Source organism: Pavona decussata, unplaced genomic scaffold, assembly GCF_977016875.1.
Source record: "Pavona decussata unplaced genomic scaffold, jaPavDecu1.1 SCAFFOLD_40, whole genome shotgun sequence".
Lineage (NCBI taxonomy): Eukaryota > Metazoa > Cnidaria > Anthozoa > Scleractinia > Agariciidae > Pavona > Pavona decussata.
Genome location: NW_028145462.1, coordinates 3,547,405 through 3,572,500, shown reverse-complemented (window position 1 = coordinate 3,572,500; position 25,096 = coordinate 3,547,405). Strand labels below are relative to the sequence as shown.

General features: G+C 37.4%; 2 protein-coding genes and 2 long non-coding RNA genes across 4 annotated transcripts in view; 3 read left to right on the top strand and 1 right to left on the bottom strand.

The window, feature by feature from the left end:
- The window catches only part of LOC146483264 (transmembrane protease serine 9-like), a 40,342-nt gene extending 39,867 nt beyond the window's left edge, over nt 1–475 (top strand). Inside the window, exon 8 of the mRNA XM_085106335.1 lies at nt 1–475. This exon is cut by the window's left edge and continues 100 nt beyond it. Coding sequence (XP_084962461.1) covers nt 1–229 — 229 coding nt within the window. The 3' untranslated portion in view covers nt 230–475.
- Nucleotides 1–25,096, bottom strand: part of LOC146483249 (uncharacterized) — a 333,500-nt gene that overhangs the window by 156,384 nt on the left and 152,020 nt on the right. The gene's annotated exons all lie outside the window — the stretch shown is intronic.
- Nucleotides 1,255–7,069, top strand: LOC146483263 (trypsin-3-like). The gene is made up of 4 exons (XM_085106329.1): nt 1,255–1,343; nt 2,737–3,067; nt 5,481–5,704; nt 6,687–7,069. The coding sequence occupies exons 1-4, from the start codon at nt 1,283–1,285 to the stop codon at nt 7,007–7,009; spliced, it is 939 nt and encodes a 312-aa protein (XP_084962455.1). The 5' UTR covers nt 1,255–1,282; the 3' UTR covers nt 7,010–7,069.
- LOC146483262 (uncharacterized) lies at nt 8,922–25,013 on the top strand. Its single transcript, XR_014863906.1, has 4 exons — nt 8,922–9,145; nt 16,551–16,605; nt 19,661–19,715; nt 24,914–25,013. It is a non-coding gene; the product is annotated as an uncharacterized LOC146483262 (long non-coding RNA).

The window sequence follows — 25,096 nt, the reverse complement described above, 5'->3', positions numbered from 1 at the left end:
CTTAATCCACCCCTCAATGATCTGCGCTGGTCTTAAGGAAGGCGGTAAGGACGCCTGCCAGGGGGATTCAGGAGGTCCCATGGTTTGCGAAGACAAAGGAAAATACTTCCTTGAGGGTGTTGTGTCGTGGGGACATGGTTGTGCCGCTCCAGGAAAATATGGCGTATATGCAAGGGTTCGCTACCCGAACATAAGGAAATGGCTCACAAACATAATGCGTACAAAGTAAAAAAGAAATGTTTATGCTCACAGAACTTTTTCATAAATGGCGGCCGATAAATAACTTTTTGTTTCCATGAAAATTAGCCTTACTGGCCTTGTAACCATGTGCAAAATCCAATAGAAGTTTTACTCCAAATTGAGGTCAGTAGGGCTAATTTCCATATATCGAAAAGAATAATAATTGCCTCGACATTTCTGATAAAGATCTATTAAAATATGAAAGTCACGAGAAAATAAAAGGCATTGAAAATGAGTTTGTTGTGTTCCACAGTTCTTCTTCGAAAGCTTTCATTTCTCTTGTATTTGATATTCATTAGCCTAAATTTCCTTTTTATTAAATAAAGGCCCAAATTTTCTTTTAAAATTGAACTTTCTTATTATGGTATACAATCTCTTTTTTTCTGAATATCGAAGTTCTTAGTTTCAGATGAATAAACTTTGCAGTTCCTTTTTTTTCTATCAAAACCATTCGCTATCAAACAAAAATTGATAGCAAGTAAGAAACCATTTTCTTCATTATAGTTTATTCAGCCGCTTTGGAGGACTCACGTTTGTTGCAAAGTGAACAAATCGGTATTAAACAAAAGTGTAAGGACAAAATTAATGCAAATCAAAATTCAAATGGCATCTGAGATAAAAGAGTTTAACCAGGCTCCCAAGTTTATAATTTAATGTTAAAAAAACTAACCCAACGAATGACAAAACCTTTGATCCAGCGTTTTACGTTTCAACCTGAACAGACATTATGGTTTACTTTGCCCTAGATGGTTTACATTCACGGTTTTCAATAAACGAGCACGCAATTCAACATGAAAAGAATTTAATTTCATTGGATATTAAATTCTATAGTTCTTATTTATCCAGGTTCGTGTTGCCCATTCCATAAAATAACTTTCCGTCATGGTCCTTAATGGGTATGCAATGTTCTATTCACTGGAGCTGCCTTCTGTGCTTGTTCAGGCAGACCTTGAATGTCGAGTTATCCACTGAATGTTGAGGTAGGTGCAGAATATAATCGAAAAAGCAATAATCTTGCCTACATTCTACATTACTGTTCATCATGCGGACTGCATTGGTTCTTTGCGTTTTGAGCTTTTTTGCCTTGGCAAGTTTCGCAAATGGTAAATCGTTTTTAAATTTATCTTTATACCTTTTTTGACTTTTACTTCTCTTTATATTAAGCTATTGGAATAGCTGCTAAACCAAATCTTACGTGGAATTTTTTAGGCGCATGCAACGGTTTATTTCGGTCACTCCGGTATTAGCTTTTAGGAAGGCCTCAAAAATTCAAACTTTCTTGTTAAAAAACATGACGTTTTCTTTCACTTTAGTGCTTTGCCACGGCCTAAAACACCAATATGCGAAAATCAATTCCTTTTGTTGTCGTAATGTTGAATAATGTTGTTAAGAGAGAGAAGTAAGGCAAAACTGAAGAAAAAGGCTCAAAGCAGTTCGTCAAGTCTTGGCTATGATAGGGATTTGTTCTCTGAGTAACCTTTTTTGTAATGTAGAAATCCAGCTGAAACTGAATTGGTCAAATTGTGTTAGCACACACAAAAATCCGTTTTTAAGTCCCAAAAACGATCTTGAAAAACAAAACAAAATTTTTTTTCTCAACATATTCTTATTGGGTCAGCTACCTCTAGTTTTGAACGTATTCTATTATTTTTTGTTGGCTAGATTCGGTTTTCAAACCATTGCAAAAAGATCAAGGAATCAGATAATTTAGTTAATGATCAATACTTTCACTTTGTGTTTCCATCTTACGTAGTTTCACATACATGCGTAAAACATTTGCCAAAAGCCTTTTTTTGTTGTTCAGATGTATACAAAAGTTGACCCAGTTCTATACTACTTTACTTTTCTATATCAAAATTACCTTTCTTTTTCATCCAGTTCACTGCATTCTTTACTCCAGTTCTGCCAGTCCTAAGAACGAGTTTCTGCAGGGGTTTGACACAGTTTTTGGTTAAAACTAAAAATAAAGTGAATCCGTTGAGCATTCATTTCTTAAAGGGGCACTGCAATGTCACCGAGATTTTGCTGTAGCCTGTCAAAACTACTCAAATATTTAACAAGAATTATTTCCTCTACCATGAAAATTGCTTTTTGAGCGCTAGGTAAAAATATAAGGTGATTTCGTGGAAAAATAAAGTCTAATCAGTTTGTCAGCTATTCAAGCTGCAATCCATTTTCGTCCTAGCCATTGACACAGCCAAGGATGATTAGTATCAGTTTCTGTTGACCTATGGGATAAGGGCCCCAGAGGACGGCAAAAAAATGTACCAAAAGTTTAACTCACGTGCAGAGCCAGTGTCTTTCTAATTAAAAATATTGTTTTCTGACGTTCTCGCTGGCGTCGTCGTCGTCGCTGCTTAAGGTCCCTATAGTTGTTAACAATACCGAACCATCGCTTAAACGTTTCTATAGACACAAATATATCTTTTGGCCATCCAAAGTGACACCGAAATAAGTGACTCTTCCTCTTTAACCTTAAGTGCTTCCATATTCCAGGATGCGTGGACAAAAACAGGAATTGTGGTAACTGGGCTCGAAGGGGATACTGCCAAGGGAAGTACGCAGAGTACATGAAGAAAAACTGCCAGCAGAGTTGTAAACTTTGCGGTGGTGGTGGTGATGGTGGCGGATCAGGAAATTGTGGATACAAACCCAGCACACGAATTGTCGGTGGTACCGAGGCCCCCAAAGGAGCTTGGCCATGGCAAGCGCAGGTCAGGACAACCTCGGGTTTTCCGTTTTGTGGAGGAACGTTGGTTCATCCACGTTGGGTGGTCACTGCAGCTCATTGTACCGACCGCAAATCTGCTTCATCGATTCGGATCAGGTGAGCTGAAAGGAAAATGTCTCAAGTGATGACACATTACTCCGCAGCACGCTTTATACTCGTGAAGTCTTCTACATTCATGCGCAAATTTAGGCAAAAAAAAAATTAACAGCCCAAAAAGGGAGTCGGAGAGGGTTCATCAGGTAAACTTTGATCGATCAATTAAGGTTACCCTATACCTTCAGAGGTGTCTTCAGAGGTGTCTCGCGTCCAAGCGATGTAGCGCGTCCGGTTTAAACTGTAGATACCTGAACCCTCATATCAAATTAAAGCTTATAGAGCTGGCTATCAAACTAAACCAAGAATTTTGAAATAAAATGAATTGCCGAATTTTTAGCGCTGTTTTCTCGAATCAATTTTTTCACTTTGAGGAGCCACTTCAAAGAGCTAAAACTCAAAAGGAATTTGTTCGTTTGCCTTCAAATTTGGACAGTAGCTAGTTTAACATATAAACAACAAAAACGTGTCTGCGAATTTTTTCTTTCGAAAAATTTTTTTTCCGAGAGCGATTTTTGTACGATCACTCCACATTTTTTTTTATCCTATTTCTAAAGTGCTCTATAACTTTTCATTGGGATTGAATATGGCAAAACGCAGACACGTTTTTTTAGCGCTTTGGGTCCGGAAACTGAGGAGCAAATTAAATTCGCTTTGACTTGTAGCTTTAAAAAGGTGATTCGGACGCTCGCATTTAGAAGTCGTGAAAAATTCGACAATTCATTTTATTACAAAAGTCTTGGTATAGTTTGATAGCCAGCTCTATAAGCTTTAATTTGATATAAGAGTTTAGTTATCTACAGTTTAAACTGGACGCGCTACATCGCTTAAACGCGAGACACCTCTGAAGGTATAGGGTAACCTTAACCAATCATTGTTTCTTTATCAGAATTACTACATATTTTCATAATAATGTTTAATAACCTTAACCTTTTCAGACAGAATGTTTCATATGGATAAAGCTTCCAAAAACTGCTATTCTCGTCTGCAATCTATCCATCCTTTCCTACCGGCAATAGTAAAGTTAAGCTGCAACAAGTATCACTGATACTAAGGGATAAGTTCCTAGGAGTAAACAGAGCGAATACTTTAAAAGCAAACCAAAACTGCGTAGAAGTCGGCAAAACATAAAGAAAACAAACATTTGAAACATACATACAAACAATAAGGAAATAAAAAGACTTGTCTGTGGAAATATTTACATTTTAAGGAGGCTCGCAACAGTTTTCCTGGAGTTGGCCTGGGTCTTTTCAAATCGGAATTTCACATACAAGACATAATTTGATCTCCTTCATATCACACCACCTTTTTAAAATGTGATACAATTAAATATTCTCTTTGGTTTCCAAGCAACAGCTGTTACCATAGTAACGGTGACGCAGTGCCCTTTTTTTCGATTATCTCGAAAACTACTCAGAAAGTTTACAACGAAACTTTCAGGATTTGAAGTACTCCACCTTGACAACTTGCCAGTAACTTAGAAAAAAAATCTATAGAAGCGTTTAATTTTCAACTAAATTAACTGAATCAATTTTTGCGAGCCAATTTTAGTTATACTAGCATTTTTCGTTAAAATCTCACCAAAAATAAATACATCACTTTCTCATTTCTGTTCTAAGGTCTTTATCATAGCAAATTGAACATTATAAACATTTATTTTGGACAGAAACGAGACAGTGATAAGTTCTACTTTTCTTGAGAATTTAACAGAAAAATACGTGTTACTAAAATCAGACCAGAAAAATTGATTATTTGTTTACTTCAAAACGCTCTTGCAGATTTTTTCTCCTAAGTTGTTGACCAAGTTGTCTGGGTTCAAGTTCAAATCCTGAAATTTTTCTTGAAAGTGTCTGACTAGATTTCGAGAAAATCGATGGTATTTAAAATTAAAGGCTTTGCGTCACCGTTGCTATTGTGACAGCTATCGCTCGGAAACCAAGGGAAAAAGAAATTTGATATTATCTTGAAAAGAAGTATGGATTCCATGTGAAATTTTGATTTGAAAATATCCACTCCGAGACCGGAAAAACTGTTGCGAGACTCGTTAAAGTGGTCATGAAGTAGACAACAACTCTAACTTATTTTAAAGGCCTTTTAAAACAGGATAGATGTTTTTAGTTTTGCAATTTATTCTCTCGCTCCAGAGATATTCAAGTTCTTGTATTATGCAAATATCTTTGGAAAGAATGGGCTTACGTTATTGAAAAATGGCACCAGCATTGTACCTCTCCTCATGGTGTAACTACTTATGACGTCATCATTTGTAAATGTTTAACTGGAATATTTTTGAAACGAGAGAAGGTATTACAAAAAAGATAACACCATTCCTATTAATTGTGGAAGGTCTTCCAAATAAGCTTAACTTGCATTTTACTTCATAGCGCACTTTAAGAGAGCTAACCTACTTATTTTGCAGACTTGGAGCCCACTACCGAACAAGCAGTAACGCAGGGACAGAGCAGGACTTTGAAGTGGAAAAAGTCATCAATCACCATAGCTACAAGCGACCTTTTGGAATGGCAAACGATATCTCCCTGTTGAAACTGCGGAGACCCGCGAACCTAAACAGAGCCGTTAACCTGGCTTGTTTGCCTGGGTCAGGTGGAAGCGTTGAAGATGGAAAAATGTGTTGGGTGACAGGTAAATGAAATCAATTCGGGGCTAGGGTTAGTGGCATTGTTTAGCGGTATATCACCATAGCTACAAGCGACCTTTTGGAATGGCAAACGATATCTCCCTGTTGAAACTGCGGAGACCCGCGAACCTAAACAGAGCCGTTAACCTGGCTTGTTTACCTGGGTCAGGTGGAAGCGTTGAAGATGGAAAAATGTGTTGGGTGACAGGTAAATGAAATCAATTCGGGGCTAGGGTTAGTGGCATTGTTTAGCGGTATATCACCATAGCTACAAGCGACCTTTTGGAATGGCAAACGATATCTCCCTTTTGAAATGGCGGAGACTCGCGAACCTAAACAGAGCCGTTAACCTGGCTTGTTTGCCTGGGTCAGGTGGAAGTGTTGAAGATGGAAAAATGTGTTGGGTGACAGGTAAATGAAATCAATTCGGGGCTAGGGTTAGTGGCATCGTTTAGTGGTATATGAGAATTCATTTATATTTTTACACAGAACACGTCCCTATTATAAAAGCGAACATCATTGCCTCACATGGTGTTATTAATGTCACGAAATTTCTGACCAAACTGATAGATACTGAAACGGAAAAGAAGAGCACCAAATAAGAAAATGCTAAGTTGAAAATTATGTGCCCTTTATAGGTAACTAGTATTTGTCTTTTCGATTTGTGTGTTGTACTAAACAGGGAGAACAGAGGCCAGAGAATCCTCTGGAACCATAGCTTCTCACGTTACACTCTTTTTTGCCAATTTTCCGTCTATAAAATTGACTCAAGGAAAGTCGGAAACCTTGTCACACTACTTGTAGAGTGCTCCTTTGTTCTTTTCCAAGATAACTATACGTAGCTTGTCAACTCCTAATTTGTGGACAATTTGTCCTGGCCGTTTAAAAACAGCTGCGTGTTAACTGCACGAACTTAGCCATCAAGGAATGGTTTTATTGCTAGTTTAACATTTCCGTTCCATTCTTATCCTTGTGATATTTTTTCAGGATTCGGAAGACTTTCGTCAGGCGGTTTGTCACCAAACGTCCTGATGCAAGTGGAAGTCCCGGTTGTGTCACAAGGCAGTTGTAAACAGGCCTATGGCTCGTCCATCCACGACTCAATGATCTGCGCTGGTCTTAAGGAGGGCGGTAAGGACTCCTGCCAGGGGGATTCAGGAGGTCCCATGGTCTGTGAGTCTAACGGAAGATTCTTCCTTGAGGGTGTTGTGTCGTGGGGACACGGTTGTGCCGCTCCAGGCAAATATGGCGTCTATGCAAGGGTCCGCCATTTGAGGGCATGGATTGATAGCACAATGAGTGGAAATTGAGAAAAACTAATGCCTGTTTAGCTAATAAAGTCACGAGAAAATAAAAGGCATTGAAAACGAGTTTTTTGTGCTTGTTTCTTGCTGGAGAGCTTTGTTCATTTCTCTTCACATTTGACATTCATTAGCCGATACCAGTAGAGGCCTAAATTTTATTTTAAAATCCTTTATTGTATCTATATCATACAATCTCTATTTTTCTGAATATGGAAGTTTTTAATTTAAGATAAATAAAATTTACAGTTACATTTTTTTTAAAATCAAAACCATTCGCTATCAAACAAAAATGGTTATGCATCAGTCAATTTCAGCTGTGCCCATCCCCCCCGGGCAATAGTGGGGCATTTTCCCGCACTGTCCATCCCGGGGGTCGGGAATTAGCCTTCCATCCAATTACCCTGGGGCATTTGACCATCTCACTTTTTACCTTATAACATTTTCGCTTCTTCTAATGACCAATTCATTGGAAAATTGAGTACGTTTCTTCTAGAATACGTCTAGATAGGACGCAAATGGGACGCTAGAGCTCCAGAATGACCAATTTGGCACTAAATACGGGAAACAAGACCTAGCTGGGACTAAATTTGGCCTGAATTACCTTAGATGTTATTGCAAGTAAGTCGAGAAAGGAAGAAAACAAAACATTTTTGTGCCCCTACCCCGGGGCATTTGAACAACGTTTTGTCCCGGCTGTGGGGCATTTGCCAGCTTATTTTCAAAACATCCTTATTCCCGGGGGTCGGACCGGGGGGGGGGGGGGGATGGGCACAGCTGGAATTGACTGATGCATTAGCAAGTACTTAAGAAGTAATAAGCTAAAACTGGGAAGGGTGGATTGTACCCGCTTTTTGGTTTCCTTTACTGAGGCGCAAGTAAAGGTTACCGAGCTATATCAATTTTCTTATGATTTTTAGAATTCAATGTCCAGAAAGTTTGACACTACCATGGCAACCATACCATGCCAGAAAGTTTTCTCATTTTTTACATTGACTTTTATAGGCTAGATGATTTCACATTTTGGTTACTTTTTGTAGTTTTTTGGAGTTATCTTACGTTAAGATATCCCAGACAGTGGACATAAGATAGCGCAGTTTAAAAATTATGACGTAGTTTCCACTTCATGTTAAACCATTAGTTCCTCTTAGTGAACGCACAGGAACACTTCAGTTTGGATGTAATAATTATTTTCTAAGTATCATCATCGTCATTATCATCACCATCATCTTGATCATCATCATTAGGCCTTGTCGTGCCACGGGTCGAAAAGGGCGGGAACAAAATATACCGGCGCAAAATCCAGTTGTCTTAAAACCTAATCTTTTAGCTGCTTTCAAAAAATTGACGTAGCTCTCATATTTCAGATTTAAATTTATCTATGACCTATTACATGAGGAATTTAGTGTGCGTTCTCCATTGGCCCCATTCCGGAATACGAACACATGTAATGATTACTAGAAATCCCTCATAACAGATATTTGGAGTTGGTGGTTTTCAAAATGTATCAACGAAAGTTTGAAGATTCTTCTGCCCTGATTTTCCTTAAAAGAGAAATCTAACAGCTGTTCCGCTTCTTCTTATATAGAATACAGTCAATCGAACGCGATCTTAATGCGATAGAGGACTGAGCAAGATCGTTTTAAGACGTATAAATAGCCATGCATTTTTCTTTTTCTAACAGAAACAATCCTGATTTTGATTACAGAGAAAATATTTATCCATTGATTCTCTTAGCTTTGCAGTTGTCTATGTTTTCACCCAAAACATCTCACGATTATTTCAGTTTTCACGACAATTGCAATTGTGAGCAAATTATTTTGTTACGGCCGCCATCTTGATTAGTTACTGTTTTATATTACATGAAGCAAAAACTTGATAGAAAGAACGCAGCTGTCCAAAATAGGACTTTTCGGACAAAATGGCGATCGACACGATTGACGAAAACAAACTGGCTTTAGGAGCATCCAGTTTTCTCTCAGTAATGGCTCCAACGTTTCGTCTAAGAAGTACCACCTTAATTGATGTTCCGTTTGGAAGAAAACTATATTTGCTTTGGGAGCTTTTACATGAAAAGCTAGCTAGAAGCTGGATTCGAAAACACATCTGAAGAATGGTTTTCACCCAGCAGACTAAAGCACGAAGGTAAGCATCATTCTACGAGGTTAGTAAGTGGATATTCTGTTCATTTTCTGAGCTAATTGCGATAAAAAACGTTCTTAGCTAAAATGTCTTATATATTCACATTTTATTTCAAAATAAAAAATATAGTTTGAACATATTATTGCTGGGAAAGATTTCCACACAGCCCAACACATTAATTATGCATGCATCACTGTCATCCTAAAACCCTCTTACACAAAGAACGAGCATGAATAGAGTTTGAGTCCAAAAATGTATGCATAATTAATGTATGGGCTGTGCGAAAATGTTCTTATTGCTGTACTATCTGGCTATGTTTAAGCTGCAAATGTTTCTCTTTGGTCATCAAGGGCAAGAATGTTGAAAAGAATAGATGTTTGTCCCTTGTTCTCTTCATCATATTTTAGACTTAATGTCCCTTTACGTCAGCGCATTTTCAGATCTTCATTATTAACAATAATAATAATAATAATAATAATATTTATCCAGGGAGCCCACTCGCCTCAGCGGTTTTCAGTGGGGCCTTGGCCAATGCACTAAATCTTGCAGTGTCATCTGATTGTAGTTAGTATATTGACATGGAAGAGGCGCCTCATGGAATATTAATAAACTATTATTTATTATTATTTTTATTATCATTATTATTATAGTAGAGTTCTCAACTAGATGCTAAAATCAGTTAAAAAGCTGCACAGGGCGCACAGCGTAACCTGTGAGCCTAAGAGGTAGAAAAGGAATATAATAATAATAATAATAATAATAATAATAATAATAATAATAATAATAATAAAAAAATAATAATAATAATAATAATAATAATAATATTTTTTTAAATAATTTTTAATAATAATAATACTTTATTGGTAGTAAAACAACCAATTAATACAGAAAGGTGATTAATAATATCGGTATCAGAAAAAAAACAAAAACGCTTCATAATTCTGCAGTTCATGCTAAGAATATAATAATAATAATTATTATTATTTTTATTATTATTATTATTATCATCAAGTGGAACTGATTTTAAAATGCCGAATTTCATTTCTTTTTTAAAACTTCATGACATTTGTTTTTTTCTTTTTCTTTACAAAAACATTATGCTTGAAATTAGTCTCAGTTTTAATCGAAATGAATTGTAAATAGGTTTTTTTAATAGCTCTTTTTTTAAATACCTTTAACTTGTAAATAGCAATTTATGTGGAATATTTTAATGGGTTATTCCAGAAAAAATCCACCCCCCCCCCCCCCCCCCCGACGGATGGGGTCGTTTTTTAAGCCCCCCACTCGCCTGGATTTCCTGAAGCACAAGACCCCCCCTTCTGTCTGGATTTCCAAAACAAAAGACCCACCCTCCCGCCTGGATTTCCGTTTCAGGCACGCATTCTTGCTAACAACGCAAACGTAAACCGCGCGCATGCTTCTGTGTCTACACGTTTCATGGGCGCATTCTTGCCAACAACGCAAACACAAACCACGGGCACGTTTCTGTGTCTATTCGTTTAACGCACGCATTCATGCCACGAGGAAAGGACAATAGCAAGTGATAGTGCAATAAGGCATTTCAAATCAGTGAAAATAATCACGATGGGCCGCGCATTCCAAAGCTCAATAGAAAACGAGAGCATATGCGTCGCGTAAGGTATACCCCGAACAACCACTCATAGTTTACTAATGAAATTTAAAAAAAAGTTCTTTCCGAACAGATAACTTCAAGCGGCCTTTGTACTTGTAATTTTTTTCGCTTTGCACTTCATTGCCGATAAATGTTAAAACAAAAATCAAGAGCAAAAATAAATAAAAATAAAAACATTCCCTTCGCTGCCAAATAAGGAAGTGGGAACATCAGAATTATCTTCGGTTGGTGCTAAACATTATGCTACTACGCTATAAATTTATCTTTCCGAAACTTGAAGAATATCCCACCGACATTACTGACACCGCTAAATAAACGCTAAAGGTTGGACTCTACGTGCGGCTGTAAATAAGGCAGATGTATGAAAAAAGGGAACATAAAGATTTGCCTTGCTTTGTGGTTAAAAGTTCCTGCGTGACTTGTCACGCTAAAAAAATGCTTATTTATGCGTCAGGTTAAGGTTACTGCCATGTTTCGCAAGTGCCTTTAGGGAAATCTAGCGTACGCGCGCTGCTTTTTATAAAACCACGGAAAACTATATATCACTGTAAAGCTGATAAATTGAAGTTTGCGAAAATATCAATGTTATTTTTATTTTGTTGGATACATAAGCACTCAGAGGCCTGCAAACTCAATACTAGCGACATTTACTTAACTGAATTACCCACTCTCACGTAAAGGCGCACAACCAAACAGACTGCACAATATCAATTAGGAGATAATAGGCTAACAAAGTGTGTCAGGCTTCTTCTTTATTCCTATTGGTTTGCGAGAAAACCCATCCTAAAGATGGACAATGGAAAATTTTTGTAGTCTCGTCAGATGCTAACACGTCACGGGAAAGATATTTTGAATTTCGTTAAAGCCTGACACACTTTGATGCATCAATATCTGATGACCATTTTGGCCAAATTTCGTTGAAATCTGGCAAATCTACATACCCTATTAATTTATTTGAAGATAGGGAATTCGCGCAAAAACAAAAGCCGTGTTTTCCGAGTTATCGCTTCTCATTAAAATACTTGTCAACGCGCTCACGCCGCCGGCCAATCAAACAAAAAGAGGCATTCCCTGGGGAGATCTGTAAGCATTTAGTGTTACTGTAATCAACCTCGTTCCCAGGGTCTCTCTTCTTCCCGCCCCAGCGAGAGAGAGAGAGAGACCCTGGGAGAAGCTGGTCACGTGACAGCACACGACAAACTTCTCCCCAGTCGGGGTATACTCGCTCAATTATTTTATTCGCAAGAGTCGATCAGAGATTTTCAAGCGGGTGCGATTTTAAGCAAGCAAAATGCGAGAGATTTGGCGCAGTTTCATACCGTCTGCAAAAATCGTATATTAAGTACAATCTGGGGAATTTCAAACGGTCAATGAAGCAGAGGTTGATCATAAACTCTACAACTCTACACTAGTTGGAACTGATTCCATGAATTGTACCAGAAATTTATTTAAGCTTAAACTGCGGTAATAAGTACATCTTTTGCTCTATAAAATGAAATGTAGTTCATAAAAAATTCTTTCAGTGACAGCATTATTAATAATTCATCACTCAAGAAAATACAAATACATTCTTCTTGTTCAGTATTCTGTTTATTTACATGTAATTCGCGACGCACAATATTGAATATATATTTGGTCACCGATTTCCTGTGAATAAATACATTGTTTTCGATCACAATCAGCGCTCTGAGCTCAATTTTTTGCCTTTAACTACGTCTTAAAGTCAAGGACATAGGGAATAAACTAAGATGAAAAGTACCTTTGCATTATATTCACACGCGGCTTGCTTCAGTCCGTTGGTATTTCTGAGCACTTCGCCTGCTCACATTCTATTGCCGAAAATTCTTGGTGTTCCATTCGACAATACTAAAATTGATCTTCTTTCCCATTTCACCCCATTTGGAGCTCTGTTAAAAGGCGTAAAGCCAGCGATACTTCTGTTCTAATCACCATGCCTGTTTAGTTTTTGACTCAAGCATCCCCCATCGTCTGTCGGTTTCCCTCTGGCGTCCTGAAACGACTGTTTTTAAAATAATTCTTTTGGATTAACAACACTCTACCTGAGTGGAAGAAACGTTGAACCTCTTCCAGGTCTCAAGTGAGTGTGCGATGTAGAAATGCTTGGTTGTAAAATCGCTTGTTGTCGTAGAGTTCGTAGCTGACTTCTCCGTCCTTCTGAGAAAGATACAACTGCATACTTTACTACCCCTCCGTAACGGCTAATTGTGTCAAGCACCCAGATTTTGGGTGCCACGTGACCAGCTTCACCCAGGGTCTCTCTCTCTCTCTCGCTGGGGCGGGAAGAAGAGAGACCCTGGGAACGAGGTTGTACTGTAATCAGGGTTTATAGGTAAAGCGCTTTCTTTATGGAAAAAGTTATTAAAGTCTGGCGCAAGAGAGCCACCGGCGAAACCAAAACAAAGAAGAAAACGGCAGATAGACGCAGAACATGAAACTGGCAGCCCCAGCGGAGTTGACACGAGGCACGCACTTCTCACCGCTATCAGTACACGAGGCTTCGCGCTGAGGTTCACTGCTTATTTTCAGCCGGTCAACAACGGCGAAAGTGGCTGGATTGTCGCCGGCATCTTCGATTTCGGTCTCCGAACTGATGTTCGACTCTCCACTATCCGATTTCTCGTCCTTGAATTTCTCTTCTGCCGAGGCAGTTATAGAATTAAAATCTGACTGGTTGTACCAAGAACCCTTGTCGCCCTCCGCCAGCTGAAGTTCTTTGGCTTCGTCAAATGATTTTTCGACTTTCTTTGGGGCCGGTTTTCTCTTAACTGTCACCCAAGGCGACTTTTCTAGTTTCGCTTTCTTCATAACAACCTTTTACGCAATGCTTGAATCCAAAATGGAACGCTGTTTCACAGTAAAATTTTACATACGCCATGACATGCGATGAACACAATGTAGACAAAAATATGCAAATTTGCCGGTAATTCGAGATCACGGGTAAATTTTGCCGCGTAATATCTCAACACAGTCCCGCATAAATTGGATTATGACACCTTCACTCGCTCACCGCTCGCGTTCTTTTTAAGATTTCTAACGGCTGTTTTCACGAAACTTTGCATCCCTTTCTTGTTTCAACAATTATCTAAAAAAATTTATTTGAGAAAAATTCGACCTTCCTTCCCTATAAGTAACCTTAAATCGACTGCCGCTCCAGTGTAGCCTGCAATGCAGACGTTTCCGGACGGTGCGTGAGAGCGAGAATCTCGTTTAGTCGTAGTCGCCATCTTGGATTTTTAAATTCTTGGGGAGCTGGGGAAAGAGGGCCTGGGAGGGGGGCGGGAAAAACAACAACGGTATAAAGAAACTAATTCAAACGCCTCCAAATTATGCTAAAACCTCCATTCAGTAAATATGAGTATCTTCCTTTATGATCAAGATCAAAACGTCAACACCAATCAGCAGAGCGATCTCACCACATTTTGATCTATATACTTAAAGTTACGATCTAAATTCAATATTTAAAAAGTACCACAAGTATTATGATCATTATTTTAATACATGTAACAGTTATCGTAATGTGAGGGAAATGTCACTCGGTCGATGAGTCGTAAATTTTCACACATGCGCAAGGAACGAGCTAGGGGAAATGTCACTCGTTCGCTGGTTGTAAACTTTCAAATGTGGCGTGTACTCTCACGGCTCGCTTTAGGTTCTCTCCGCCTTCAATTATAAAAATTTGCGTTTCTTGGAGTTCAAAATAAAAAGAAATAGACTAAAGAACACTCGACCGATGAGTATTGTCTTTCTGCGTTAATATTTTGGTGGGAAAAGGGCACTGTTGAATGCCGTACGAGGGGATCGAGATTGTCGTCCAAGTCAACTGGGATTTCGCGCAAAATGGAGACAGAAAATACGATGGGGAAATGTCTGAGGGTGTTCCGTGCCCATTTGCGTTTTCGTCTTTGGCGGTTCGAAGTCATTTGGCTGTTAAAGTCGTTGCGCCACGGGTGCTAGATAACTAGACACCCTAAACAATAAATAAATACAAAAATTAATCACTGCATTGGAGGCTCAGTGTCGTGGTGGGGGTCGGGTCGCGGTTCGAACCTTCTTACGTGTCGAAGAAGAAATGTTTTTCTATTTCTAGCCAACTACTCTAAAGGCCCCAAGAATTTTAAAAATTTAAACTTTCTTAAAACTTCTCAAATAAGATTTACATTTCGAGACCTAGGCAAACCAAACACAATGCGAACATTGTTTCGTTTCAGGTCACACTTCATTCTCGCATGTCATCCACGAATCGTTAATCTTAACGTAATTTGATGCGAGTACTGCGTTACGTTTCCACTGTTCACTGCTGCATGCACGAGTTGGCTCACAGGAGCATTTTCCCTGGACATCTTCGTAGTCTTAGTTAAAAATGAATAATAATTATAAATGTACATCTTAGGAATTCAAATAAAATTCCGTGTGTTTTTGGTCGGTGCACACGTCGCTTTGAGGATCTATTAAAGTTAAACACAAAATGAAACTGACTCCTCCGACAACATTACATTTAATTTTTTGAAGTGCTTTCGTTTGACATGAAATCATTGAACTCCTAGAGAAAATAATTACCACTTTCTTTTCATTCAAACTTTATACGTCATTGTTATTTGGTGCATTCTCATTTCTTCCGTTAAAAACACTCTATATCAAACAGCATTGATATCGAATAGCCATTTTCCGGAAGGAAAAGTGAGGATCATTTGTGTTAATTTTTAGTTAATTAAAAACTGTAAGATCTCTACAATTCATCAAAAATTTTCTTTTGTAATCGGATTAAAGTTCTAATTGGTAGAACCCAGGGATTAAGGGCTATATATTTTTCTGTTGAGTGAGGGAAGGTAAAAGCAACCCTTCTTCTCAAGTAAACTGATCATGGTAAAATCTTAAATGCTTTAACATGTAAATAAACATACTCGATTGAGTGACTCTTTCCTGTGGCAATTAAAAAACAGTACATAAAACGATGGCACCACACTGGTATTGTGTTTGGTTATTGCGCTGTAACACCCCAATAAGGCTTGAAGACTGTGTAAAGTGCATTTTGACGCCTCGACAAAGTTCCCAAGCTATTCGCCATTTCTAACAAGGGTCAAGCTCTTATCTAATTATCAAATGTATGCTCGCGCAAAGGAACAAGTTAAAATAACATAACAGATTAGAATAAACAGAGACGTCACTATGATAGCTAGCTTCAAAGTCAGTTCAAAAAAGAGAAAAAAAGTAATGTATAAAGCGGTTGGCCTTCAAGGACTGTTACCCTCAAAATGAACAATTAACATTATTATTTTATAGACTTCACGTTTGTTTTGCTTTCCTCTCACGGAAATTTTAAACACGCCAAACGGAGGGAAATAAAAAAAAACTTAAAGTGATACACTGATGATAGAAAAGAAATATTTTCCTTTCGAATTTTGACTTAGTGGTAAAATTAAAGATGACTACCTTGTAAACACTAAAACAATTGAAAATAGAAGAGGGGAGGATAGTTTGTCACCCCAGTTGAATAGAACAAAGCATGCGCGGTAAGCAAGGAAACCTAAAGCTGACCTGACAGGAATGTTTGCGACGACAGTAAGCTTCAAAATTTGTGTAATCTTCTTATCTCGATCATACTCTTGTTCGAGACGCAGCCAGAGAGTTGAAAAGGTAAAGTGTGCGATATAATTCATACACCTTTGTAACGTACAACAAGTTCAGTTTTAGAAATTTGGTTTTTTTTCGTAGCGGTCAGAATAATATTACTTTGCCTGATTTCTTTCCATTTAGATCACATTCTTAACTCGTTGTGGAATGATACAGCTTTGAAGCAACAACAAGCAATGTAAGTATTTGAATTTCTTCTATTAACGTTGTAGACTATGATTGTCGTTAGATGGGTGTCAGTTTTTCTCTCTTTATACCCGTGGTCGCAGTTTTAGCCGTAATTTTACTTAACGCACTATAGCTCATGTAGTTAGACTAGGAAGAAACAACTAAAACATTGAAATGCAATTCGTTGCGTGGTTGGTGTCACTTGAGCGCATTCTTAAAGGGAAAGACTTCAGTCCGTATACTTTTAGTTTATCTAGTAAGATTTGTCCCTAAAAGTATTGTATAAAAAGGAACACTTGAGCAGGCGAATCCCCAACCTTGCTTGGGGATGCAAATTTTCCCAATAATGAAACTGACTTGCTTAAGTTATTGGCTTTATAAAATCTTACGTGGAGATTTGATTTGTGTTTAAAATCTCATAGTGCTTAAAAAGCGATTCACCAAATTTGCTTGGGCTGGGAAATGTACTCTCAAAGAACTTAAGGTTACCTTATATCTTCAGAGTTGTCTCGAGTGTAAGCCATGTAGCGCGTCCGGTTTAAACTGTAGATAACTGAACCCTTATATCAAATTAAAGCTTATACGGCTGGCTATCAAACTAAACCAAGAATTTTGAAATAAAACGAATTGCCGAATTTTGTAGCGCTGTTTTCTCGAATCAATTTTTCACTTGGTGGAGCCACTTCAAAGAGCTAAAACTCAAAAGGAATTTGTTCGTTTGCCTTCAAATTTGGACAGTAGCTAGTTTAAGATATAAACAACAAAAACATGTCTGCGAATTTTTTCTTTCGAAATATTTTTTGTCCGAGAGCGATTTTTGTACGAGTACTGCACATTTTTTTCATCCTATTTCAATAATACTTTATAACTTTTCATTGCGGTTGAATATGGCAAAACGCAGACACGTTTTTTTAGCGCTTTGGGTCCGGAAACTGAGGAGCAAATTAAATTAGCGAAAAACAAAATTCGCTTTGACTTGTAGCTTTAAAAAGGTGATTCGGACGCTCGCATTTAGAGGTCGTGAAAAATTCGACAATTCATTTTATTTCAAACTTCTTGGTATAGTTTGATAGACAGCTCTATAAGCTTTAATTTGATATAGGGGTTTAGGTATGTACAGTTTAAACTGGACGCGCTACATCGCTTAAACGCGAGACACCTCTGAAGGTATAGGGTAACCTTATAGTGAGTTTTTGACTTCACTGAATCTTCTCCTTCAAAATTGCGATTATTTCATTATCGAGATAAAAATTGCATCTCATTTTTTTTAGTCAAGAACTTACCTAATAAACGAGTTTTTCTTCATGACTGTTGTGATTTATTTCTGAAGCACAAGGAGGTGCAATGGACCAATGTATTTTCAAGTTAAGTTTGTTTTGTGCCTTTATATAAAGCTTGTGTAAAGTTACTTGTCCAAAATATGTTTGATTCTCTGAAATCACAAACCGGCAAATTAAATCTACAGTGGGAGCAGGGATGGCACAGTGGTGAGAACACTCGCCTCCCATCAATGAGGCCCGGGTTCGATTCCCGGACTCGGCGCCATATATGGGTTGAGTTTGTTGTTGGTTGTCGTATCTGGTCCGAGGGTTTTTCTCCGGTTACTCCGGTTTTCGTCCCTCCACAAAAACCAACATTTCCAAATTCCAATTAGTCCTGGAAACATTGGATGAATAGCTACTTTGTGGATGTGCCACTGAAATTCCCATTTATTTTTACTTTTAGTTTTGAGTGAAGTAAGAGACTCGTTCATTGAAAAAGCATATAGTTTATAAATGGCCTTTTCTATCATTTATTTGTTTATGCTTTCATGTAGCCAAACAATCATGAATGGCAAGGAAAATAATTGCTACGTTATTTTCATTTTTTATTCACAATCATTATGAAGTGCACTTCTTACTTTTAAACGTTACAAAAAATTATGTATCGAATCGAACAGACTTGAGTAAAATATTGCACGGTCATTTTGTGGCAGGGAAACTGGAATATTTTTGGTAATGTGGTTCTGTTTGAGCAGCTTAAGAACCTTGAGACCTTTGAAATTCATCCAAATTTTACCTAAACATTGTCAGAAATGCCGTAATTATTAAACTTGAACTGAGGCTGATCGGTCTTTTATTTATCTGTTGGGTGAGGAAGGGAAAGAACTCTGATTCTCAAGTAAACCATGATAAAAGCCGAAATACTTTAAAGTGTAAGAAATCTACTCTATGGAAGTTACTCCTTTGGCAATGAGAAAACAGTACATAAAACAATGGCCCTGTACTGTTATTGAGTTTGGTTGTCGGGCTGCGAACACCTCAATAAGACTTGAAGACTGTGCAAAGTGCATTTTGACGCCTTGACAAAGTTCCTAAGCTATTCGCCACTTCTGACAAGGGTCAAGCTCTTACCTAATTATCCGGCAAATGTATGCTCGGGCAAAGGAACAAGTTAAAATAACATAACAGAGTAGAATAAACAGAGACGTCACTATCAGTGATAGCTAGCTTCAAAGTCAGTTCAAAAAACAGAAATAAAGTAATGTATAAGGCGTTTGGCCTTTAAGGACTGTTACCCTCAAAATGAACAATTCACATTATCATTTTATAGAACTTCACGTTTGTTTTGCTTTCCTCTCACGGAAATTTTAAACACGCCAAACTGAGAGAAATAAAAAAAACTTAAAGTGATACACTGATGATAGAAAAGAAATGTTTGCCTTTTGAGTTTTGACTTAGTAGTAAAATTAAAGATGACTACCTTGTAAGCACTAAAGCGATTGAAAATAGAAGAGGGGGCGATAGTTTGTCACCCCTCTTGGATAGAACAAACCATGCGCGGTAAGCAAGGAAACCTAAAGCTGACCTGACAGGAATGTTTGCGACGACAGTGAGCTTCAAAATTTGTTTCATCTTCTTATCTCGATCATACTCTTGTTCGAGACGCAGCCAGAGAGTTGAAAAGGTAAAGTGTGCGATATAATTCATACACCTTTGTAACGCACAGCAAGTTCAGTTTTAGAAATTTGGGTTTTTTTCTCATAGTCAGAATAATATTACTTTGCCTGATTTCTTTCTATTTAGATCACATTTTTAACTCGTTGTGGAACGATACAGCTTTGAAGCAACAACAAGCAATGTAAGTATTTGAATTTCTTCTATTAACGTTGTAGACTATGATTGTCGTTAGATGGGTGTCAGTTTTTCTCTCTTTATACCCGTGGTCGCAGTTTTAGCCGTAATTTTACTTAACGCACTATAGCTCATGTGGTTAGACTAGGAAGAAACAACTAAAACATTGAAGTACAATTCGTTGCGTGGTTGGTGTCACTTGAGCGCATTCTTAAAGGGAAAGACTTCAGTCCGTATACTTTTAGTTTATCTAGTAAGATTTGTCCCTAAAAGTATTGTATAAAAAGGAACACTTGAGCAGGCGAATCCCCAACCTTGCTTGGGGATGCAAATTTTCCCAATAATGAAACTGACTTGCTTAAGTTATTGGCTTTATAAAATCTTACGTGGAGATTTGATTTGTGTTTAAAATCTCATAGTGCTTAAAAAGCGATTCACCAAATTTGCTTGGGCTGGGAAATGTACTCTCAAAGAACTTAAGGTTACCTTATATCTTCAGAGTTGTCTCGAGTGTAAGCCATGTAGCGCGTCCGGTTTAAACTGTAGATAACTGAACCCTTATATCAAATTAAAGCTTATACGGCTGGCTATCAAACTAAACCAAGAATTTTGAAATAAAACGAATTGCCGAATTTTGTAGCGCTGTTTTCTCGAATCAATTTTTCACTTGGTGGAGCCACTTCAAAGAGCTAAAACTCAAAAGGAATTTGTTCGTTTGCCTTCAAATTTGGACAGTAGCTAGTTTAAGATATAAACAACAAAAACATGTCTGCGAATTTTTTCTTTCGAAATATTTTTTGTCCGAGAGCGATTTTTGTACGAGTACTGCACATTTTTTTCATCCTATTTCAATAATACTTTATAACTTTTCATTGCGGTTGAATATGGCAAAACGCAGACACGTTTTTTTAGCGCTTTGGGTCCGGAAACTGAGGAGCAAATTAAATTAGCGAAAAACAAAATTCGCTTTGACTTGTAGCTTTAAAAAGGTGATTCGGACGCTCGCATTTAGAGGTCGTGAAAAATTCGACAATTCATTTTATTTCAAACTTCTTGGTATAGTTTGATAGACAGCTCTATAAGCTTTAATTTGATATAGGGGTTTAGGTATGTACAGTTTAAACTGGACGCGCTACATCGCTTAAACGCGAGACACCTCTGAAGGTATAGGGTAACCTTAAAGTGAGTTTTTGACTTCACTGAATCTTCTCCTTCAAAATTGCGATTATTTCATTACCGAGATAAAAATTGCATCTCATTTTTTTTAGTCAAGAACTCACCTAAGAAACGAGTTTTTCTTGATGACCGTCAGTTGTGATTTATTTCTGAAGCACAAGGAGGTGCAATGGACCAATGTATTTTCAAGTTAAGTTTGTTTTGTGCCTCTTTGTATAAAGCTAGTGTAAAGTTACTTGTCCAAAATATGTTTGATTCTCTGAAATCACAAACCGGCAAACTAAATCTACAGTGGGAGCAGGGATGGCACAGTGGTGAGAACATTTGCATCCCATCAGTGTGGCCCGGGTTCGATTCCCGGACTCGGCGCCATGCATGGGTTGAGTTTGTTGTTGGTTGTCGTATCTGGTCCGAGGGTTTTTCTCCGGTTACTCCGGTTTTCGTCCCTCCACAAAAAGCAACATTTCCAACTTCCAATTAGTCCTGGAAACATTGGATAAATAGCTACTTTGTGGATGTGCCACTGAAATTCCCATTTATTTTTACTTTTAGTTTTGAGTGAAGTAAGAGGCTCATTCGTTGAAAAAGCATATAGTTTATAAATGGCCTTTTCTATCATTTATTTGTTTATGCTTTCATGTAGCCAATTAATCATGAATGGCAAGGAAAATAATTGCTACGTTATTTTCATTTTTATTCACAATCATTATGAAGTGCACTTCTCACTTTTAAACGTTACGAAAAATTATGTATCGAATCGAACAGACTTCAGTAAAATATTGCGCGGTAATTTTGTGGCAGGGAAACTGGAATGTTTTTGGTAATGTGGTTCTGTTTGAGCAGCTTAAGAACCTTGAGACCTTTGAAATTCATCCAAATTTTACCTAAACATCGTCAGAAATGCCGTAATTATTAAACTTGAACTGAGGCTGATCGGTCTTTTATTTATCTGTTGGGTGAGGAAGGGAAAGAACCCTAATTCTCAAGTAAATCATGATAAAAGCCGAAATACTTTTAAGTGTAAGAAATCTACTCTATGGAAGTTACTCCTTTGGCAATGAGAAAATGGTACATAAAACAATGGCCCTGTACTGTTATTGTGTTTGGTTGTCGGGCTGCGAACACCTCAATAAGACTTGAAGACTGTGCAAAGTGCATTTTGACGCCTTGACAAAGTTCCTAGTAAGCTATTCGCCACTTCTAGCAAGGGTCAAGCTCCTTTCTAATTATCAAATGTATGCTCGGGCAAAGAAACAAGTTAAAATAACATAACAGAGTAGGATAAACAGCGACGTCACTATGATAGCTAGCTTCGAAGTCCAGTTCAAAAATGAGAAAAAAAGTAATGTATAAAGGAGTGGGCCTTTGAGGTCGGTTACCCTTAAAATGAACAATTCGCATTTTTATTTTATAGATCTTCACGTTTGTTTTGCTTTCCTCTCACGGAAATTTTAAACACGCCAAACTGAGGGAAATAAAAAAAACTTAAAGTGATACACTGATGATAGAAAAGAAATATTTGCCTTTTGAGTTTTGACTTAGTAGTAAAATTAAAGATGACTACCTTGTAATCAACAAAACAATTGGAAATAGAAGAGGGGACGATAGTTTGTCACCCCAGTTGAATAGGACAAAGCATGCGCGGTAAGCAAGGAAACCTAAAGCTGACCTGACAGGAATGTTTGCGACGACAGAAAGCTTCAAAATTTGTTTAATCTTCTTATGTCGATCATACTCTTCTTCGAGGCGCAGCCAGAGAGTTCAAAGGGAAAGTGTGCGATGTAATTCATACAACCTTTTAACGTACAACTACGCAAATCAAGTTAAAGAATTACAAAAGCCGTAGAAACTGTTAAACCTATTGCTAGGAGTTGTGAATAAATGGCTATTATTATTATTATTATTATTATTATTATTATTATTATTATTATTATTATTATTATTATTATTATTATTATTATTATTAATATTATTATTATTATTATTAATATTATTATTATTATTATTATTAAAATATAAGGAGAAGCATGTGAACCTTTTGGTTGTATTTCAAAAACTCATTAATAGTCCATAAGCCCATTGACCTATCAAATGGTCGATAAAACATCACGTGCAGTGGTTTTAAAACCCGATAAAACCTCCTCCAGGAATGTTTTTGAAGCCATTGAAAAAACTCGCAGCACGTGCTTTATCGGGTCTTAAACCACTCGGCTGTGCCTCGTGGTTTTAAATCCCGATAAAACACTGCTGCTCATGTTTTAAACATTACTTTAAAATTTTTGAGGCAAACCTGTTGGACCTATTTCCAGAATTAGAAACATGGTGGTAAATTGTTGAATCTACCGCTAGAATGTAAAATACCAGGAGAAACTGTTGAACTATTACTTGAACTGGAAAATATTGATAGAAACTATTTAACCTTTTGGGCAATTTTGAAAATATGGTATGGAACTGTTGTACGTATTTTTAGAATTTAAAAATGTGGATACGAAAAGTTGAACCAAAACGTAACTTATGCGGTTTTAAGCCAAGTTCGCGCAAATCGTAAATTCGCAATTGGCAGCGGTCGGAGGGCTTTCTTAAAGGGAAACACTTTAATGCTCTCTGTATATCTAAATTTCTTCCAGGACAAAGTTTACGATAAAGGAATAAGAAGTTAATGAAAGCGGCTGCCCATACTTCCTTTGGGCTGGGAAATTTTTCATTAGTTAATCTTACGTGAGTCATTTGCTTGGCAAAGACCTGGCGTGGATTTTTCTTTTGTCTTCGAATTCTTATCTTCGCTTTTAGATCCAGCCAAATTGGCTTGGGGCCGGTATTTTTCTCTCAAAAAAAAAAAAAACAGCAAGTGAGTTATTGACTTTACTAAAAACCATATTATTATTTTGCGCATTTGATCATCACGTCATGTTAAAATGTGTGTTACAAGTATTAAGTATTATTATAAGTATTATACGTGGATTTCTTCTCTTTCAAAATTGCAAGAATATTATTTATTTTTCATTTAACCAACAAACATTACAATCAATGAATGTTGTATCCTTTTAAAGCGAATTCTTCTTGTTCTCTGTTGTGAGTTATTAATGACAGAGAAGGAGGTAGAACACGGCGTAGAGTAATGCAAAGTATAAGAAAACTGCTCAAAATTGTTCTTTATATTAGGTTTTTGACAAACAATTTTAAAGGCTGGTTGAAGCTTGGTTTAAGAAGACCCATAGAATAAAACCGTATAGAAGATTTTGCCTAGAAGTTATTTTGAGAGCCGATTATCAATTTTAACATTTTTGATGGGAACAAATTGCTACTTCTAGCAAATTACCTCACACGGGAATGGTAAAATGATTTTAGTGGTAACCTTTCAGCAGGCAAAGAAACGCGTAACTATTTCATACATTTGATTTTTAAGTTCCCTGAGTAAGCCCGCATACTTTCGTTTTCATTTTCTGCTTCGCTTTTTGCTAGCGTTCTGGCCATAATGAACAGAAGTTCCTTGTGCTGGGAAAATGAACGCATGATTAAAACCCGCAAACACGTTTGGGCTATTTAACCCACTCCCTCGCACCGTTGAAAAAACAGGGTTCGGGCATTTTCTGCTTGATTTTGTCAAGAACATTGTTGCCAAATGTTCTATAAATCACCTATGCAGTCTAGCAAGAAAGCCTTTCTTTCAACATGAGCTTGATATCGAGGTAGAGATGACACAAACAGCAGAAAATAATAAACTAGAGTAGTAATAATGAAAGTACCAATGATCTCTATCCCAGACTCTCCCTCCTTGGTGATGATGTCATCTGCCCCTTCATAATCTGCGGGGGATGCCAGATACGCGTCCAAAGATCCATTCATTCAATGTTATCCCATACAATCTCGACTCCAGTCTGTATTGAGAGTGCGTTCTTTCTAAGTCGAACGCAATTATTCAATTTCCTTTTCCGAAATCTAGTAAATGAAGTGGAAAGGGAAAACAATAACAAGCTCAAAATAATTTTTAACGTGTAGTAATCTTCACTTTTTTCTTCTTCTTAAAAGCAAAGGAGAAAGACTTTGACCAAAGAAGAATCATGTCGAAACTTGCAATCTTTTGTGCTTTTGGGCTGCTTGCAATCTGCGTCCATTCTTCGTATGCAGGTAGGTCCCAAAGGTTGAGGTTTAATCATCGCGTTGCATGGAGGCTTAAATCTATCAGAATGTTAGTAAAAGAAAAAACTATAG

Bases quoted from the DNA above. Each gene is read 5' to 3' on its own strand.
- LOC146483263 (XM_085106329.1), top strand. From the start codon at position 1,283: ATGCGGACTGCATTGGTTCTTTGCGTTTTGAGCTTTTTTGCCTTGGCA. The intron at 1,344-2,736 runs GTAAATCGTTTT...TCCATATTCCAG, and splicing joins CTTGGCAAGTTTCGCAAATG to GATGCGTGGACAAAAACAGG. The intron at 5,705-6,686 runs GTAAATGAAATC...ATATTTTTTCAG, and splicing joins AAAAATGTGTTGGGTGACAG to GATTCGGAAGACTTTCGTCA.